Source organism: Ranitomeya variabilis, chromosome 1 (genome assembly GCF_051348905.1).
Source record: "Ranitomeya variabilis isolate aRanVar5 chromosome 1, aRanVar5.hap1, whole genome shotgun sequence".
Classification (NCBI taxonomy): Eukaryota; Metazoa; Chordata; class Amphibia; order Anura; family Dendrobatidae; genus Ranitomeya; species Ranitomeya variabilis.
Window position 1 is genome coordinate 671335867 of NC_135232.1, and position 21060 is coordinate 671356926.

At 42.5% G+C, this 21060-nt stretch overlaps 2 protein-coding genes across 3 annotated transcripts in view; both read right to left on the bottom strand.

Annotated features, from left to right (window-relative positions):
* Positions 1-486: 486 nt before the first annotated feature.
* Positions 487-10057, bottom strand: JMJD7 (jumonji domain containing 7). The gene is made up of 8 exons (XM_077264077.1): positions 9993-10057; positions 8953-9106; positions 7853-8106; positions 6825-6881; positions 4741-4836; positions 4337-4413; positions 3611-3770; positions 487-1110 (listed from the first exon to the last, which is right to left on the bottom strand). Exons 1-8 carry the CDS (start codon positions 10042-10044, stop codon positions 1022-1024), a joined length of 939 nt encoding a protein of 312 aa, XP_077120192.1. The 5' UTR covers positions 10045-10057; the 3' UTR covers positions 487-1021.
* Positions 10058-17747: 7690 nt separating this feature from the next.
* Positions 17748-21060, bottom strand: part of MAPKBP1 (mitogen-activated protein kinase binding protein 1) — a 167006-nt gene continuing 163693 nt past the window's right edge. For both annotated transcript variants that reach the window (XM_077264089.1, XM_077264100.1), the window contains one exon: positions 17748-19366. In XM_077264089.1, the coding sequence (XP_077120204.1) occupies positions 19076-19366 (291 nt within the window). In that variant the 3' untranslated portion in view covers positions 17748-19075. The remainder of the gene's footprint in view (positions 19367-21060) is intronic.

Here is a 21060-nt window from a genome sequence, read left to right on the forward strand (position 1 = left end):
TTTCCTGCAGGCTTCTCAATGAGTGACGTCACCGCTCTGCGCTCGGGCTCCTGACAGCGGCGGCGGCGGAGCTGTTACCCCAGTGGTGGCCGCTGTCTTCAGGCTCCTCCGGGCACGGTGCGGTGTTATCCAGCGCTGTACAGGCTCCATGGACGTCACTGCGCTCCAGCAGCTGGAAAACTACAACTCCCAGCATGCCCTGACTGCCAGGTCTATCGGGGGACGCTGGGAAATGTAGTTTTCCTGCAGCTGGTGCAGAACAGACGGCAGAGGCTTGCTGTATTCACAACAGGGTGGCCGCACTGCCCGCAATTGAGTTTCTTCTGCAGTATGCGCACAGATTTCTGAAACTGTCAGAAGTATGGGACCGTGGCTGACATTTCTGCAACATATCTGCTGCTGTGTATGAATTGGTCTTTAAGAGGTAGATTCGCTTTTGAAAAAGTGATAAATTTTAGGTTAAATCCGTAAAATTGTGTGTTTTTTTTTTTTTTTAGCCACGGTCTTTAAAAAAAAAAAAAAAAAAAAAAAAGAAGTGATTTCACTGCAATGTGTGAATAGACCCCCAAGGCATTTCTTTTCCAATGTCCCCCAATGGGGTGTGTTAAGGGGAAGCTAGCAGCATGAAATACACAACGGGTCCCAAATTTTAAAAAGCTCCGAATTTCTGACGTGTCTGCAGGGCGACTAATTTTGGTTTCTGCCTGTTCAGCGCTCCTTATACACAAATAGGGAGAGACAATCTCCGCAATCAGGACACGCAAATTATGAAAGGTGGTGCACATGGATTAGTCCCTTTGTGAAAGATCGCTAGGCATCACTTGAAGTGTGATGTTCTGCTCCCTTATTAGAGAGTGAGCGTATATATATTCATATTTTGGAAAGAATAATTCCTATCCAGCATTTCACAATCAGATACTCCAAAGTCTAGAGCCTCGTCCCTGCATGCACAGGGTCACCTCTGTCTCATGGCACATGGATGCTTAGCTGTTCTTTGGCCATGCTAATGTCCCTGGCCCATTCACAGGTTTCCGATGCTTTTAGTGAGAGAATCCAGAAGATGAAAATAGTGGTATTTCAGGTCATACTCCATATCATACCAGAAATTCACTGAAAAGGGAAAAGACAACCATTAATTATAAAGATTGCAATGTCTAGTGGCCCTGAATGCTACATTTTGTGCTGGACAACAGGGTTGTGCAGCCGATGCATGGATTCCTGCAAGTATCTTCCAGATGAATGAGACAATTCAGCAACAGACCTGAACATACTTTTATGTGCCATGTCTGTTAGTGCAACCCCTGGCAAAAATTGTGTAATCACCAGCCTTGGAAGATGTTCATTCAGTTGTTTAATTTTGTAGAAAAAAAAGCAGATCACAGACATGGCACAAAACTAAAGTCATTTCAAATGGCAACTTTCTGGCTTTGGGAAACACTAAGAGAAATCAAGAACAAAAAATGTGGTAGTCAGGTTGTCATGGACCATTTTCTTCAACTTCCACCAAAGATTTTCAATCAGATTGAGATCCGGACTATTTGCAGGCCATGACATTGACTTTATGTGTCTTTTTTCAAGGAATGTTTTCACAGTTTTTGCTCTATGGCAGGATGCATTATCATCTTGAAAAATGATTTCATCATCCCCAAACATCCTTTCAATTGATGGGATAATAAAAGTGTCCAAAATATCAACATAAACTTGTGCATTTATTTAAAATGTAATGACAGCCATCTCCCCAGTGCCTTTACCTGACATGCAGCCCCATATTATCAATGACTGTGGAAATATGAATGTTCTCTTCAGGCAGTCATCTTTATAAATCTCATTGGAAGGGCACCAAACAAAAGTTCCAGCATCATCACCTTGCCCAAAGCAGATTCGTGATTCATCACTGAATATGACTTTCATCCAGTCATCCACAGTCCACTATTGATTTTCCTTAGCCCACTGTAACCTTGTTTTTTTCTGTTTAGGTGTTAATGATGGCTTTCGTTTAGCTTTTCTGTATGTAAATCCCGTTTCCTTTAGGCGGTTTCTTACAGTTCGGTCACAGACGTTGACTCCAGGTTCCACCCATTCGTTCCTCATTTGTTTTGTTGTGTATTTCCTGTTTTGGAGACATATTGCTTTAAGTTTCTGGTCTTGACGCTTTGATGTCTTCCTTTGTCTACCAGTATGTTTGCCTTTAACAACCTTCCCATGTTGTTTGTATTTCATCCAGATTTTAAACACAGCTGACTGTGAACAACCAACATCTTTTGCAACATTGCGTGATGATTTACCCTCTTAAGAGTTTGATAATCCTCTCCTTTGTTTCATTTGACATCTCTCATGTTGGAGCCATGATTCATGTCAGTCCACTTGGGGCAACAGCTCTCCAAGGTGTGATCACTCCTTTTTAGATGCAGACTAACAAGCAGATCTAATTTGATGCAGGTGTTAGTTTTGGGAATGAAAATTTACAGGGTGATTCCATAATTTCTTTCCTCAGAATTAAGTGATTCCATAATTTTTCCCCTATGCTTGGTTAAAAAAGTAACCATTAGTGACTACCACATTTTTTGTTCTTGATTTATTTTAGTGTTTCTTAAAGCCTGAAAGTTGCCATTTGAAATTACTTTAGTTTTGTGCCATGTCTGTGATCTGCTTTTTTTGTACAAAATTAAACAACTGAATGAACATCCTCCAAGGCCGGTGATTATATAATTTTTGCCAGTGGTTGTATAGACGGGAGGTCGTGTAGTGATATTTACTTCTGCATTCCCTGTGTAGAGATGCTGCTAAGTAGCAGATGAGAAATCTGCATTCATCCTTCCAGGTGTACAGCGTCATCTCTCCATGCCCAATGCAGAAACGAGGAGTGCTGGACAATAGTGATGAACAAGCATGCTGGGATAAGGTGTTATCTGAGCATGCTCCTGTGCTAACCGAGTTACTTCAGCGTGCCCAAATACTATGTTCAAGTCCCTGTGGCTGCATGTCTCACGGCTGTTTATCAACCATAACACATGCGGGGATTGACTGTTTGTTAGACAATCCCTGCATGTGCTGCGGCTGTCGAGCAGCTGCGGGGACATATTTTTCGAGCACGCCAAAGACACTCTGTTAGCACCCGAGCATGCTCAGATAACACACCAGCGCATGCTCACTCTTGACTACTGCACAACTCTTTACATCTGAGTGAGTATAATCTAACCTCTTTTTCTCATCTTTCAGGATACATCGGGGGCTTATCTACAGCATTACAGAATGCTGTAGATAAGCCCCTGATGCTGGTGGGCTTAGCTCACCTTCGATTTTGGGGGTGACCGGTTCCCTTTAAAAAAAAATGAAACAAACCCTCCTCAGGTCCACTGCTGAGTCTCTCCCATTGCTTCCATGGTCTGATAGTGTTTGTAGCACTGACATATCGCTAGCGCTGCAGTCAGTGAGCTCAGTGGCTCTGGCCAAGTTGCCAGTACAAGCCATGAATTGGCTGCAGCGCCATTCCTGTCAATTCAGTGATGCAGACAATAACATCCTCAGAGCCTGACTCGGGGAGGGTGAGTAAAGCATAGTTTTGCTGTTTTTTTTGTTTTTTTAAATAAACAAACCCATAATACCTCACCTGCTATACAACCATGGGATTGGCGGACATGATGAAACCAAAGAGAAGGCAGATACAGCATTTCTCCAGCCTTCACCGTCACATGCAGAGGTCGGGTTTCACCGTACGTTGGATATAAACTCAGATCTGGCTCCAGAGGGTCAACAGGAATCCAAGGAACCTAAGGAAGCGCACAAGGCCGACAGCTGTGAATCATCAAACTCATACATGACGTTTACAGGGCTCTCTGCACTGAATGGAGACTGAAGGTATCACTGCAGACTTTAGGAACTAGTCATACCGCTCCAGGATGCATCTAAAATTTCCACTTTAGCCATGCAATTAATCTTTTCATAGACATCAGTATGAAATATCCTAAGGCCGACAATCATGGTCTGAGGACGAATCGGCTGCAGGTCTCCAGCTCCAAATATAAAGTGGTCTCCTGCAGAAACTTTCTGATAGACATTCGTCTGCCCCAGTCCTGATGAAGAGATTGCAGATTTTGTAGTGACTTGTCACCCAGCAGGGTGCACACATTCCCCTTCGCGTTGTATTATTCATTTGTATCCGACAACCCAAAAGATCAGTGGTGCATGGGTCGAATCTGCAAAAGCTTTTTCTTTCGGAAAATATTCTCTAAAAACCAAAGCTGTCACTTCTTTACATTTCTACAGCCATTATGGGAATAAATAGAATGTCCCACATCCTGGAGATGAACATGGTAGACCGTTCTCTATGACTTACCTTGTCTGCATGCTCCTGGTCTATAACCTCAAATGTCCCATCTTCATTAACCCTATATGTGGCCGGCTGGTACGTTTCTAAAACATGCAAATAAAAAAAAAAACCTTGTAAGCATCATTGTCACGTGTTTATTACGAGAAAGAGCAAAAGGAGGCCATAACAAAATCTACATATAAAATGGCAGGGTACAGACCATCATTCTGTGCTATAAAAAAAAAAGTGACGGAGACTCAGGATGGGTGGTGGGGTCTAGAAGATGGACCCCCTCACCAATCACAAAAAGATGGCACACCCTAGAGAAACTACATGACTCCAGCCTGTGACATATGGCCCATTGTTTAATGATAATTATGGGGAAAAGTCCCATACAGAGACTGATGGACACATGATTACACTGGACATACCGTAAGGTATAAAGGGGCGGTCACTGGGTGGGTGAAGAACAAAATGCTTCTCTCCTGAAATGACGCAGTAGAGGTTCTCGTAGTGATCTTTGTGCACTGGAAGAAACGGGCATCATGTCAGCCACAGGTTCACTTGTAGGAAATCTGCTCCATCCAACTAAATTTTTTGCCAAAGTAACAGAACGTGAATGAGCATTCTTTTCTGTTTTTGCAATAAAAATTAATGAGCAGATAGATCCAAGTGTCTAGGGCATATCTGAACTGTGAAATGGTGTTGTACAGGGTGCACAGATGAAAGGGTTAGTCCTAATATACACACCTCACAAGTGCTATATGGCTTTCGGGTGAAGTTTCAGGATAATCCTAAAATGCCCTCTAACCTTTTCAGGTGAACTGAATGTGACGTCTCTGAACACCCATGACCAACTGTTCAGTGTCCCAGTACTTTTTGCACAAGTTGCTGTTCTCTAACAAGGAGCTTAATGGCAAAATTCACAAGTGTTTAATCCATGAGTCGCCCAATACATTTTCAGGGTCAGAATGGTTAACAGTCGTCCTCATCACTCTGGTCACATTTTGACATCAGGAGACCAAGACGACACCTAACAATTGATAAACACTCTCTCACCATTGCAAAGCTTCAAAAGCAGGATGTTCTCAAACAAAAGTGGCCCCTGAGCTTAGATAGTCACAGAGTCATCAGCAGGGTGCAACAGAGATACAGGAAGAGTCACAGAACGGCAGAGAAGTGGACGTCCTCTGCCACATCCCACACCGATGACCGCTTCATTGTGAAAAATTACCCCTAGGAGAGTGTTGTGCATTGGCCACTTGTCACCAGGCGAGCCTGTGATGGTGTTACAGGGTGGGCAGGTGGTCTGGTCAGTACAGAACTGCCCTACACTACAAGAATAACCTCACTAATCCAGTCATTGTACCTCTGCACGGACAACACAGGCCTAATTGCATTGTCATGGACGACAATGCTCCAGTTCATCGAGGTCCCATCATTAGGGAACGGCTGCCGGAGACTGGGGGCATTTACATGGAGCGGCCTGCAATGTCTCCAGGCATATGTCTCCAGAAACCTATGGGATCAGCTGAGTCGCCGTGTAGAGCCTCGTAAATCTGTACCCCAGAACCTCAAATGACTTGAGGGCCACCCTTCAAGAAGAGTGGGACACCACGCCGCAGACAATAACTCGCCTTATGAACAGCAGGACACGTTGTCAGCTGGAATTAATGCTCAAGGCCTCGTGACAAGTTTTCGGAGATCCACCATATAACCACCACTGTTCTTGGCTTTTGTTTCAATAAATTGTTTGAGATGAATGAATCATCATTGATTCTTCTACTTAAATGTCCGACTCTCACGAGAAAATATCACTGTAGTGGGAACTTTTTATGTTTTCCATCAATTTCACCTGAAAGTCAAATATCCCTACATTTTTGTGAGTATTGTATTAAGTTATCCACTAAAAAGTCTACTGGAGCCCCCACGAACCTGAAAACAACGCTTTGGAACCTGGCTCTATAAAGGCGTACAGTCCTCCATGGCACAGAGGTGCCCATGCTCGAGGCCTGCATCATTCATTGTCTACGTGACTGCTGGAGAAAGTATGGGCTCTGCATTCTATGCCTAGCAGTCTCAAAGACAATGAGTTGGGAGGAAATTGAGCATGTGCACCTCTGCTCTTTGCAAGATGGGGCTTTATGAAGTCCAGTTTCTAGGTGCGGGCTATTTGTCTGTACAGTTAGTGTCACAGGCAAAGTGAAGGCTGACTAATCATGTTCACGGCATGCATGCTCAGACACGACGTGCATGCTCAGACACAGACAAACAATCAACCGATTCACGACTACTCAGCCAGATTCTGTGCCCAGAAGAGGGGTAGATCTGACAAAACAGGCAGACAGGAGGAGCTACCCTCCAATAAATCGTCACCCAACATGAGAGACTAACATCAATGTGCACGTACACAGTGAGGAGATCCTCCAAAGATAAAGTAAAGGGCCCACATGATATAGTGTGCCCAGAATACATGCCTATACTAATCCTGATAGCGGCACTTGTGTGTACTCACAGGACGTTATCGCTGCAGATTCTCCCAGCCAGAAATTCACAGCATCAGGACGCTTCCCTGTACCAATAAGAGAACAAACATCTTTCATCAATCCCTAGTTACATGGACTAGTCTGGTCCGATTTCAACAAGGCAGGTGGTGCTTCACAACAGCAGGAGGGCGACCGGCTTTTGTGGATGCAGAGCACTGAGACTATAGTAAATCCTTGCAAATGTAAAAGTTTATGGAGCAGATTCAACAATCAGTTTTCATCTGAATTCTGGAAAAAAAAAACACTTTTTGAAATGTCACAAACTTTTTGAGGCAACTCACAATTGTGCAAAAGTTTTGTGACTTTTGGCATTCTTGACTAGAGTCCCAACTAGGTTCACCTACTTTTTTGTACACTGGTTACAGCTTACCCGGGAACAGGTGGTTGAGCATGGCCGATAAATTCAGTCGCATTTAAGGTACAAAAGTGTTGTAAGTTACAATAGAAATGTAATTCAATCTGTGACTGGAGCAAATATTTTTTTGCAATGGCACCTGGCAACTAAAACATGTACCAAATTCTTTAAGAGGTGTGCACCTCCAGCATGACCTTCACAAAGTGCAAGTCATGATGAATTGGAGACAACGTCCCCCCATTAGGAATGACGTTTTGTACACAAGTCTTAACGAGAAGCATATAGCAATAAGATGTGCCATCTTCATTAGTAGGCGTGCATCTCTTAATGAGTTTGGTGCATTTTATTGGTGGCGTGCACCTTGCCCGAAATGCTACCGGAGGAGGGTAACATTTCTGGCATAAAAACCCAGCCAGTTTTGAAAAATGTGATGGGCAGAGTAGCTATGCCCCGTCTCCTCCCCAGATAAACCCATTTTGGCGGAGCTGCCTGAAAATACCACAAGTTGGAACATTTTTATGCAATTCTGCGTTGCGCCAAAATTTTGTGACTTGGAAAAAAAAAAAAAAAAAATGCACTAAAAGAAGAGCACCCAAACTTGGGGGCAAGGAAGCCTCCAGTGATTGACCACCATCATTTTACCTAGTGCCTCACTCATCCAAGGAATATGACTCTCCACATCTCCTACAAGCTCAGGAAACTCTTCGGTCAGGTTGGAGCACTGTTTCTGGATGTAGAAGACACCCCGAGAAGTCGTCCTCTTCTCAATAACATCCAGAACATCAGCAAAATTCATTGTTCTCTCCTCCGGCATCACAAACTTGTTGTCGTACACGGCATCTGCGTAGCCGTTGGGAGTGACGGCCACACTCACAGCCTTGGATCCTACACATTCCCTTCATGTGAAAAAAAACAAAAAAAACAAAAGCTACAAGTCAGCTGTCAAGGATGTACTGATAGGGAACTTAGATTGTGAGCCCCAATGGGGACAGTGATGATAATGTATGTAAAGCGCTGCGGAATTAATGGTGCTATGTAAGCGAGTAGACTAAATATAGAGCAAGTGATTAGATGATCGCAGGTTCAAATCCCCCAAGGAGACTAACAAATACAATAAAAAGTGGAAAAACTAAATTTTGAAAAACAATGAAAATATTAAAAACACAAAAATTCAAATCACCCCTCTTTTCCCCCATTCAGAATAAAGAGATTAAAAAAAAATACATAGTGGTACTATTGAATCCATAAAAGTCCGAGATTACAAAACGAAAAACTCTGTAAAGGAAAAAAAAAAAAAAAATCAACACCAAAAGTTTGGTGTTTTTTTTTTTTTTTTTTTTAAGTTGGTGTAAAGTCGCAAAAAAATGACCAAGAAGCAACGAAAATGTCTTTCATACAAAAATAGTATTGATAAAAATGGCGGCTCACAAGGCAAAAAATAAGCCCTCACACACCAACAACCCAAAAAATTAAAACATTATGGTGGCAATATAAAATATATATTTTTTTTTTCTTACAAATTTTTTTTTTTTTTCACTACCAAAATAATAATTTTTTTTTTACTAGTTTGGTATCACCATAATCTTACTGACCTGGACAATCTTGATGCCAAATTATTGAGAGGAAGACCAGCAAGTGACGTGTTATTTTTTACATGATCGGAGTTAGTCAAAGTTATCTGTAGACAAAGCGGCAGAAACATCACTGATACCTGAACTCTATAAGAACTACAGCTCCCGTACCGGAGGTAATCCAATGTCCATCTGTGCAGCGCTGGCCAGTGGTTAAAGGCATTGCGGATAATACACGGTCGGTTTGGACTCAGCCATTCTCTATGAAACTGCAGAGGAGACGGCGGCTCTTCTAGATATGGAACACAGTCGGTGCCATGTAGATCTGGGAGAAAGGAGAAAAGGGAACGGCGCACATCAGAGGCTAAAGAGAAAGAAGTCAGACCAGAAATGTCCCAATCCGTGTCCACAAGCTAAACGTCTACAGGAAGAGAGAGACCTTTTACAGCAGCAAAGTTCGGGTCCTCATTGACATCTATGGGGTTCAGGTTCAAATTCAACCCAACCGAACTTTGGACTAAGGGTCAGTCAAACCCAAACAGCCATACGTCTGCTCATCCCTACTGGTGACCATAAGAAGGAGACAGCTGCCAGGCACATGAACGTCTCTCCTCATTGTAACAGATGAAGAAGTGCAGACGATAAAGGAGCGATGCACACATTTCTGGGGCCCCCAGATGGCTTCTCCAGGTGTCCACAGATCATACTGATAACCTAAAGATAGGTCATCAATATCAGACACCAGGAAAACACCTTTAATTCTGATGTGTCGGCCCATTATGTGTTACATATGTATCGAAAACACCGTAGTGTCCAATGTACACTAGTTCATTCCACACACCCAGAGAATATGGAAATATCACCATATTGATATTTATATTATAGATATAAAAAAAAGTAAAAAAAAAAAAAAATCACTAGTTTTCTAATGACATTTCTTTTATAATACAAGTTAAGTTGCATACATCAGCCGCTAGGGGGAGAACTTTATGCTGACACATTTTACAGCCGCTATTGAAATGAATGGGAGCGCTATAGTACGCGCCGCCTAGTGGCGGCTGTCTGCACACTTTGCACAAATGTATTTAATGTGTGACACGAGATTTACATTCACTGTAGATGTCAATAACAGGGATATAAACCGCGCCAGCAGCAGCACCTACAGCTGAGAATAGCGAGTACACGTGGCCATCTCCATTCGCTACCCTCACCTCGGACCTCCTCTGAAAAGTCCCGCAGACACCTCCATACCGTGCCTCTCATCGTAGTCGCCGCCATCTTAGTCTTACTACTCTAATAACGTCACGTGACGTAAGCACAAGTCACATGGCTCACAGCAGCTGCCTAGCCGCCAGCGCGCTCCATGTTCTGCAGCACAGGACAGCGCCACCTGCTGGTCTCTCCTAGTATTACAGAACACTAAAGAAGGAACCAATGAAACAATCCAGTTGTATTGAAGTAGTCATATTGATATTCTAATGTGTCTGTGACAAACAGAACTCTAAACGCAGGTGTGAATGGAGCCTAAATGTTATAGCACTAAGGCTGCTGTCACACTAGCAGTATTTGGTCAGTATTTTACCTCAGTATTTGTAAGCCAAAACCAGGAGTGGGACAGAGGAAAAGTATAATAGAAACATATGCACCACTTCTGTGTGTATAACCCACTCCTGGATTTGGCTTACAAATACTGATGTAAAATACTGACCAAATACTGCTAGTGTGATGGCAGCCTAACTGTACAGATCCACAGGAGAAAAATAAAAATCAAAGGGTGTTTTTTTCCCCAAAAAACTGCAAGTTAACCCCTATCCATAGTATAGTGAAGCTGATCACTGAGGGGCCAACTGTTGGGACCACCACCGACCCATCTTGAGATCACTTGTGGTACAAGAGATCTGACCTTCAGCCAGTTTTCCTTATCCTATTGATAGTGGAGAGTAACCATCATTGTATTTATTTTTTCATAAATCAATAATACACATGAAAATAAGAAACTTTCTAATATACCTTATCAGAGAAATCTCCATCTTTCTCATCCCAGGACTGATATTCTGCCGTACGGTCTCCTGAAGAGACAGTTACAGTTCTCCAAAGAACATTATGAGCACCGACTGTCATCTCCTACCTCAGTAATGGGAGAATACGTCTTCACCTTATGCAGAATGTACCCGAGAGATGAGAGTGATCGATCTGCCCTGGGGGAGACAGAAGCCGATCTCTGACTATATTATATCCTAAGTGTCTGATTTTCATGTGTACTATTGCTTTATGTTACTACACTTAAATGAAACCCAGAAAATTGTAGAAGTGTTTTTTTCCATTCCACAGGCCATGGTTTGTTCATGATTTTTTTTAATACATTTTATGGTAAAATTAAATTATGCCATTAAAAAAACAACTTGTCCCACCAACAAGCCCTCATGTGACTAATTCAGTGCAAAAAAGGGCAGCAAATGTTACAGGTGTAAAGATTCCCCCTTGTACACGTCTGGCCATTGGTGGGACTCGCATCTAGCAGACAGTTTGGACATTTCCTGTGAATATGCCTTAATTGGATGAGATGAGATTAACCCTTCACATGGCAGAAAGGCAGCCTTGTTCAGAGGCGTTTCTCACATACAGAGCCGATTATAGTCTATGGGGCTGTTCAGAAGTCAGTGTATGTTTGCAGAATGTATCAGCAAAAAAAAAAAAAATCAATCACAGAGACATGGCTGCTTATGATCGGAGGAATAAATCAAAATTACCCAATAAGAGTCTATGGGTCGGTGAAAATCACAGACAGCACCCGGATGGAATCAGTATACAATCTGGAGCTGTCCATGATTAATATGAATAGGAGAAGCTTTCGGATTTATTTTTCCAGAAAAAAAAAAAATCAATCACTGACTGTAAAAATGGACATTGACTGAACTCTGATGAAAATCCGATCCAAAAACCCCGTAGGAGCCTTTATTACGCGGTCACACCATGCAGCCGGTGATGTGGTCGAAACGCGGCTCATCCACAGCAGAATAAATTGCCACAAATATTTTTTTTTTCTTATAAGGCTATGTGCACACATTGCAGATTGGTGTGCAGATTTTTCCGCACTGTTTTTGCAAAATCCGCAGGTAAACCACACTGCGGTTTACCAGCAGATTTACCGCGGTTTTTGTGCGGATTACACCTGCGGATTCCTATTGAGGAGCAGGTGTAAACCGCTGCGGAATCCGCACAAAAAATTGACATGCTGCGGAATAAATAACGCTACATTTCCTAGCCTATTGGGCTACATTCCCACAATGAGCTTTTTGATGAAGATTTTCTGCACCCATTAAGTAAGATGGGTTACTTGTATTTTTCCCAAAACTCATCAACAACTCATAGTGGGAATGTCGCTGTCACGACTTACCGGATACCCTGGGGCCAGGGGCTCCTTCCCTGTCCCTAATGCTAGAGGCGCCCTATCTCACCCTGTCCCCCGGATTACTTCTGATGGTGAAGATGCTGGGGCCACGTACCTTGCCTTGGCTCCTGAATCCACCCTCAGTCTATATCCTTCCCTCAACTATAGAAGAAGGGAGTAGTAGTGTACCCTAATACACCAACTAGACTAACAAGGGAATACACACAGGGATATAGGAAAATACCAATCATACAAATATGCTCTCACAAACAACAGAGGTAAACCCGGGGAGTAGAGGAATGGAAAAATTAAAGTAGGAGAAGAAAAGGATTTCCACACAATCAAAACCAAGCAACAGTCTTTAGATACATTTCTCACACTCCTGAACCACACCGCATGAAGCTAACTCTGGCAACGCCTATTTGACAGAGTCCAGTTTATAGAGGAGAGGGAAGTGGCCAATTCTGAATAGCTGAGAGCATCAATGCAGGAAAGCTTCCAGGAGCTGTCAACTGAGCAGATTAACCCCTGCACGGCTAAAAGAAACCTGCACTGTTTAATATGAAGGTGAAGAGATACTAATCAGTGCAGGAGTAAGAGAAATTAGACAGCACGGTCTTCTGGCTCCTCTCTGTCGCAGTAAACCCATGACAATAGCCTTATAATCTATAGGGCTGTTAATTTTTTTTGTAGATTTTGTGTCTGGAAGAAAAAAAAAGTAATTGAGACAATCAGTCATACAAGTCTGTGAAAATCACTGACAGCACATGGATGTTTTTAGCATTGCAACAGGTAGGAGAAGCTTTGAAACTTTTGCAAATTAGAAAACCACTGATGGTAAAAAATGGACGCACTGACCAAAGACCGGAAAATCTGATCCAGCGCACTGATGAATTTGATGGTCTGAAATAACAGGAGTCTGAATAAGGCCTCAAGAGTTTCGAACTAACATCTGAGCATCAGCTTTCTCATAAGGTAATTTTTGAAGGCCGAGTCTCCCATAAATCCATACATTTTTAGATCTTGGTGTTGGATGTGTGTTGTATAACTTGAAAGAACATGGTTGTACAGTATGGGGACTGTATACAACATGATCTGTATGGAGGCCTTAAAAGGCACCCATTAAAAAAAAAAAAAAATGAGAAAAAATAAAAACATTTGGTGAATGTCAAAAATTCTGATTGCTGAGGATCTGGATCCTTGGCTGACCACTATGCCTCTCCAGTTCAGATTGGATTTTTATGGAAAGCAGTAAATGATTCCATAGAATGTCTGAGTCCATATACAGCCTACTGAGGTCGCACAGGAAAGTGGAGTAGCGCGGATCAGAAGTCCAGATGACACTAATCAATTCACAGGACCCGGTCCACTTGCCACTGGATGGGAGCCTTGAGTACCTCCCGAATATTCTTCTTATTACCCAGCCAGGTTGCACATCACATTACAATGAAGTAGTGCGAATCAGACTATTTAAATTTAAAAAAAAACAAAACAGAATGCCAGGTGATAGGAGGAAGTTCTCATGGCTCCAATATGGCGGCTGGACTGCGTCCCGCAAATTAATTCCCACCAACTCTATAAATCAAAACATAAAAGGCACAGAAATATGTGCGCAGTTCCAAACCGATCAAAAATGTCTTGCATAATATATATATATATATATATATATATATATATATATATATATATATATATATATATATATATATATATATATATATATATATATTTTCATTTTTGTAAATGTTAATCGTGTGCACTGTGGGGAGTCTCTGGTTTGGTCGGTCATGTGACTTGTATACTTCTGGCCACAATCAGACTAGTCTGTATCTGGCCTCACTCCGACTTGCACTGAGCGAGGTTGCACAAGTCTAGTTGGCACATGACCGCATATATGCAAATCGTTTACTTGCAGTCACATGCATGCTGCTCTCGGCACTGGAGAAACCTAGCAGCGTGCACGATGTGAGGATTCAGACTAGTAGCTTAAGGCTGGACAACCCCTTTAATCCAAGCTGTATTGTTCTGTAGACTATAATGACCAAATTGTGTATGTTGCCTGAGAAAATTACAACTGACTAGAGCAAAAGTTGACTGGTGTTCATGACCAGCCAGAGCGGAGGGCTTCAGCTCCTGGACCAACACAATTCAAATTTTCTGACATTTCAATAAGTAGGATTAGCTGTGTTTTTTTTTTTGTTTTTTTAAATGACCATTAAGAAAGCATTCTAAGAAACATCCGAGCATGAAAAGAAATAGAAGACATTTTGACACCTTTTATAAGAACAAAGTTCTAAAAGATTCACACTTTTATTAAGTTTAAGACCATGAAATACAAAGGAACAGTTAAAAAACAGCCCAATCTTCCTCGTTAAATGTGAGAAAGGGGCAAGTCACAGTGCAAAAAAAACATAAAACGTAACAATTGCTCCAATTGATTTTAAAAAAAGCATTTCAAAAATTGTATTCCCTCTCCCCACCCCATATATTAAAGTATAAAACTGTACTGGAGCGCATGATTGCTGGACCATTGCTGGTAGCTGCTGCAGTGGAGTTATACTAGATGCCTAATGCAAAGTGTGTTCTGCCAAATGTTGGACTACCAGCACCAGCATGCCCTGCTAGCCCTAGGGTCATACCTTCCCATTAACCTGCGTGCTGCTGGGTGATTTGCTGTAGTCCGTATAGTGAATGACATGCACGCCGCTCGCCTATGACCTAAGCATTCACTAGGACGTCACCATGCTTCTCGTCACCATGCTCCGAAAACTTTATATGAACATCAACACTTTTAAAGATTGTTCCCTCTTTATAAAGGTTTATTTTACACTATTTACAACAGTGACAAATAGATACTAGCAATTTCCAAATGCGAAAGATGGTACCTATAGGGATTAAGGAACAGTTTCCCATCTACTGACTGTTCGCTATGGGTAATGTTGGCAGTCTAGTTTAGACAAACCATTGAGGAAGATCAATGATGAAGGGAGGTGTTTGGAGTTTTTTTGGGCTCTGGGGCCAAGAACGTACCTTGTGACGATCTGTACTGGCTCAGAGTGCTCACAGACCACGCCTGCCGGTGATTCTCCTGCTTTCTGTGATGCAACATCAACAGAGCAATTCCTTCTCTGCTGATAGGACGTGACTGCCGACGTCATGCTGATTGACATCCAGCTCCCAGCTGCAGTAGGCTGTGCTGGCTGTCAATTAGCATGATGTCAGCAGTGACGCACTGTTGACAGAGCACAGCAGAAGAGAAGGAAGTACCCTCTCAACGTGAGGAAACAGGAGAATTGCAGCCTAAGCCAGAATAGATGTTGCCAGGCAGATGTTAGCAACAACCTACCAGTAAGTTCTTAGCCCCATAGCCAAGAAACCCAAAGTCACAGATAATCCCTTTAAACAACTGATTAAGTTCTACTTAAATGCTAAGCAAAGAGATAGACAGCTGTTTAACTCTGAGGAGGATCGCAACACAATGCTCGGACTGGCTGGCGGCTCTCCTGACCAGAATGTGAAAGGATGTATTTCTATGCAGCAGTCACGCTCAGGTCAGGAGAGCCGCCGGACAATCCATGCACTGCAATGCTTTCCTCTACAGTTTATTCGGCCGTGTGACTCTTCCCTTTGACATTGAGTTGCCCAAATGATGTATCTGATCTCACGGTCCAGATACCCCAAGTATAAAGAAATTCCCCTTACAACATCTCACAAAGACCGGTCAGAAGGTGCCAATGTTGGCGATCCATTACTTTGGACACATGCAGATACCTAGCTAAAATGAACTGCAAGGCTTCTTTCACATGTTTTAGGTTTAGTGCGGTTTTTATGTGCAGATTTATTAAAAAACAAACAAAAAAACAAACAGGACATCACAGTGCCTCCTCTAATAGCACCTTTTGAGACGTCTTTGTGCAAAAGTCACGAGATCTGTGAAGGAGGAATAAATACAAAAGACGACCAATGTGTCGCCGCTGGTGTGACCAGCGTGTAAGAGTGGCTAACGATATACAGAGAGGGGTGTTCGAATACTATTTACAAAAAACAAATGGCTCAGTTTCCTGACAAAATCAGGGCAATCGTAAACTACGGTAGGTTTGAGTAAACAAATTTTGGAAAAAAAAATTAAGGTAAATCGGCTGAGTGTAGGTTACGATTCACACTGTCTTATGGGGTGGATGCCTAGCCGCTATAACTTGGGGGTAAATGTCAGGACCATTGGGTGGTAGCTTGTGAAAGAGGGCAAATGCATAGCTCAAAAGCCTAACAACACCCATGAGGACATCAGCGGTAGCCGGAAATAAGGAGGTTTCTACAGTACGAAAAAAACATTCTTAAGACTATATATCTATAACCACATGCCCATCATCACATCCTATCCGCAGCAGGCTTCTCATACCATAGGCATTTATTTATTAGCTTTAACCAACTTGTGTCTTAATGCAAAAACTTCTAGAAAACATTTTAACTTTCTGGTTGCCACCATCAGAGGACCAGCCTCAGTTTACCACCCAGCTGCCAACTGCATGAACTTTAAAAAAAAACAAACAAAAAAAACCAAACACCTCTTTTCCTGCAGTAATAACAGCACACACGCTTCTCTATTTACATATAATAAAAAAACCATCTACAACTTGCATTGCTCAACTAAAATAAAGAGCGATAAAAGCTTGAAGGGTAAATGGACACCTCGCCTCTGCCCACTGCAGTGCCCACGTAGATCTTTAACAGAATCAGATGGGATTAGTCCCTGTTCAGACTGATTAAAGAGGACAAAGCACATGCCCGGTCACAGTCTTCACAGATGCCAAGACTGGAGAGAACGACATGTAAAAACTGTACATATATAGGGAACAACAATACATAAAGGAGACAACGGGAGATTGGACAAGCCTAACAAATCCCAGGAGCCACAGAAAGGGCATGTGCATACCGACTTTTTTTGTTTTTCTTTTGGCGTTTTTGGAGCAGAAAGTCTCCAAATCCGCCTCCAAACCTCAACTTTTCAAAAACTGAGTTTCTGCTCTGAAACTCTGCGACAATGCCTCCGGGTGCACCTTTAGTTAATTTTTTTTAATGCACTTATTTTAGGCTTAAAACGTTTTTTGGAATTGGGTTGCATAAAAACAAACAAACAGAAGTTTGCCTTTATAATGCATGGTTTATCGCTGGCTGCAGAATGAGTTGGTGGAGAATCAGTCAAACTCATTGAACCTTGTTAGGGTTCATTCAGACGTCCGTGCTCATCTGTCCGATCTCGGACTACAATGCACGGACTGGTTGGCGGGTCTCCCGATCCAAGCATGACGGCTACATAGACATATATGAAGTGGTCACGCTCCGGTCAGGAGACCTATGGCCAATCCGTGCATTGTGGTCCAAGATCGGACAGACGAGCATGGAAGTCTGAATGAGCCCTTACTCTATTACCTGTCTCTTTATTGAAGCCCCTACCGGCTGATTTATGATCATCTATCCCAGTCAGAATTAACTCACTGATGGATTCTAGGTTAACTCATTCTGCAGCCAACGAGGCTATAGAAGGAAAACTGCATTTTTTTTTAATTTTTTTTTTAAACAAACCAAGTTGCCAAAGTCCTTTTTAGAGACCCAAAGAAACATGGGAAAACTGTCTGGAAAGAAGGCAGACAGATATTCATGGTATATGCCACAAATGTCTATCCTGAGATAACAACCTTTAAATCGCTAGATCCAAGTAATAGCAGCACTAGGGACGAGCTGTGGCAGATTCAACTTTGCTTTCACCAGAGGTTGCACCATTGGCTGTAAGAGTCAATGCTGGACTATGTGGGCCCCATAGGAGAGCACACAGGTGTACAAGGGGGTACACCGTGCTGAGCTAGTGATTGATAAGGGTCACAAGGCAAGACCCCTGCCGATCAAACATTGATCAGATACTACCCCACCAAATTAAAATGGTCTCCTAAGCGGTGCTGTATTTTATCCCGACTTGCAAAAAAAAAAAAAAAAAAGTCACTTATGCATCATTTATACAGCTGTGGACATGTGCAAAAAAAATAAAATAAAATGCAACCAACATTAGAGATTCTATGCTACCAATCACCACCTGCTTGCTGGTGGTTTCTGACACCGCTCTAACAGGTGAGATGTAACCCATCATGGCTAGGGCATAAAACACGCACAAGTTCTTCACACTATAAGGAAAGTGTCCATAGACTGGATTTGGGACTTTTTTTTTTTACTCTACACCCTTAAGCACCTGATTTCGCACATCACAAGCCCAGTTGTGCCCTTTCCCTATGCTACCTCCACCCCTCTACTCAGCCATCAGGGGCAGAATTGGCGTTGGAAAATTGCACTGCGTCCAGATATACCTGCTCTCAGAAACTTTTACAAACTTTCTACAGAACCCAAATAAAATGTACATTTTTTTTTTTTTTTTTTTTTTTAAAGGGAGCAACAGAAACATACAAAAAACACAAATATTTAAAGCTAAAAATCAATAATTTAAGATATATATATATATAATGCACAAATATAATACTTATTCAAGGCTTTCACGTAGTGTACGGGGGTCATCTACCTACAGCCCTAAGATGAATATCCAGCTCACAGTATGGCGGTAACCTGGATTACTGCCATAGGTTTAATCGTGAAGAAGTTCTGCGTCTCTGCGAGTAACCAAGTGCAGAAACAGAACTCTTGGCACCATCCAAAACAAACTAGTTTTGTAGAGGAGCAGTGCTGCGGCTCTGCAGGAGGGACGGTAACGCCGATCCGCATCTACTGCTGCTGGTTTACAGGATCTATATAACCATAACTTTTTTTTTTAATTATTTTAGTGTCTAAAATTTTTTTGGCTTAAAAAACCCCAAACTCCTCATATGTGAACAATGATGAAATGTACACGTTCATTCTCTATTAAAGTTTTTTATCCATCCTCTTTTCCACTGCTTGAAGTAAAAGTTCTGAGTACTGCTGCAGGAGAGCGAGCGTCTTGTCATCGCCCAAGTGTCGGGAGCCACGAGGTACGGAAGGATCAAGCTTTTCTTTGCAATCCTCCTGCTGCGGAGATGAATATTCATGCTTTGCAGGCTCAGGATCAGCATTTTTTAAGGAATCCAACTCTCTCTTTACCATGCCAAATGTTTCGGTGAGGAGGCCTGCCATCTTGCCATGATCCAAGTTGGCTGCTGGGCCAGCAGTGGTCACCTGAAAAAAGGCAAAAATAGGACAAAAGGTTGAAATGTCAAAAGTTTTTTTTACTGCAGATATACTAATCCTGTGTATTAGTTACACAGAAGTGATGCCCGATCGTGTGTGAGTAGAGTCTTCGGCGTGCTCAACTACTATGTTCGATTCCCCGCGGCTGCATGTCTCAAGGCCATTTGACAACCATTAGACAATGCCTGCAATGTGTTGCAGCTGTTGAACATCCGCGAGACATGCAGCCGCAGGGACTCAAACATAGTAGTCGAGCACACCGAAGACTATTCACACACGATCATGTGCGGATAACACTTTATCCAAACACGCTCGCTCATCACTATTACCAAACTTAAACTTAAAATGTATGTGATCCCTCCGACTCCACCGACAGATGATGTCAAGGGGGAGAAGAATCCAGCACATTTGATTTCTGACGACCGATCATTTTGTTCTCCATGAAGATAAGCCAGAGATGTCCGGCAGAGACTTGCTCATAAAAAGTACAGGAGCGCTTGGATGGGGGAGTCCGGACAGATACAGGTCCTTCTCAAAAAATTTGCATATAGTGTTAAATTTCATTATTTACCATAATGTAATGATTACAATTAAACTTTCATATACTATAGATTCATTATCCACCAACTGAAATTTGTCAGGTCTTTTATTGTTTTAATACTGATGATTTTGGCATACAACTCCTGATAACCCAAAAAACCTGTCTCAATAAATTAGCATATCAAGAAAAGGTTCTCTAAACGACCTATTACCCTAATCTTCTGAATCAACTAATTAACTCTAAACACATGCAAAAGATACCTGAGGCTTTTAAAAACTCCCTGCCTGGTTCATTACTCAAAACCCCCATCATGGGTAAGACTAGCGACCTGACAGATGTCAAGAAGGCCATCATTGACACCCTCAAGCAAGAGGGTAAGACCCAGAAAGAAATTTCTCAACAAATAGGCTGTTCCCAGAGTGCTGTATCAAGGCACCTCAATGGTAAGTCTGTTGGAAGGAAACAATGTGGCAGAAAACGCTGTACAACGAGAAGAGGTGACCGGACCTTGAGGAAGATTGTGGAGAAGGACCGATTCCAGACCTTGGGGAACCTGAGGAAGCAGTGGACTGAGTCTGGTGTGGAAACATCCAGAGCCACCGTGCACAGGCGTGTGCAGGAAATGGGCTACAGGTGCCGCATTCCCCAGGTAAAGCCACTTTAGAACCATAAACAGCGGCAGAAGCGCCTGACCTGGGCTACAGAGAAGCAGCACTGGACTGTTGCTAAGTGGTCCCAAGTACTTTTTTCTGATGAAAGCAAATTTTGCATGTCATTCGGAAATCAAGGTGCCAGAGTCTGGAGGAAGACTGGGGAGAAGGAAATGCCAAAATGCCTGAAGTCCAGTGTCAAGTACCCACAGTCAGTGATGGTGTGGGGTGCCATGTCAGCTGCTGGTGTTGGTCCACTGTGTTTCATCAAGGGCAGGGTCAATGCAGCTAGCTATCAGGAGATTTTGGAGCACTTCATGCTTCCATCGGCTGAAATGCTTTATGGAGATGAAGATTTCATTTTTCAGCACGACCTGGCACCTGCTCACAGTGCCAAAACCACTGGTAAATGGTTTACTGACCATGGTATTACTGTGCTCAATTGGCCTGCCAACTCTCCTGACCTGAACCCCATAGAGAATCTGTGGGAT

What these genes read in the sequence shown, in the direction of transcription:
- JMJD7 (XM_077264077.1), bottom strand. Translation starts at nt 10,044, where the DNA reads ATGAGAGGCACGGTATGGAGGTGTCTGCGGGACTTTTCAGAGGAGGTC. An exon ending in TTGGATGAGTGAGGCACTAG is followed by an intron (nt 6,882 to 7,852) that starts GTAAAATGATGG and finishes TTATTGGTACAG; the next exon opens with GGAAGCGTCCTGATGCTGTG. An exon ending in ATCTGCAGCGATAACGTCCT is followed by an intron (nt 4,837 to 6,824) that starts GTGAGTACACAC and finishes CGTTTCTTCCAG; the next exon opens with TGCACAAAGATCACTACGAG.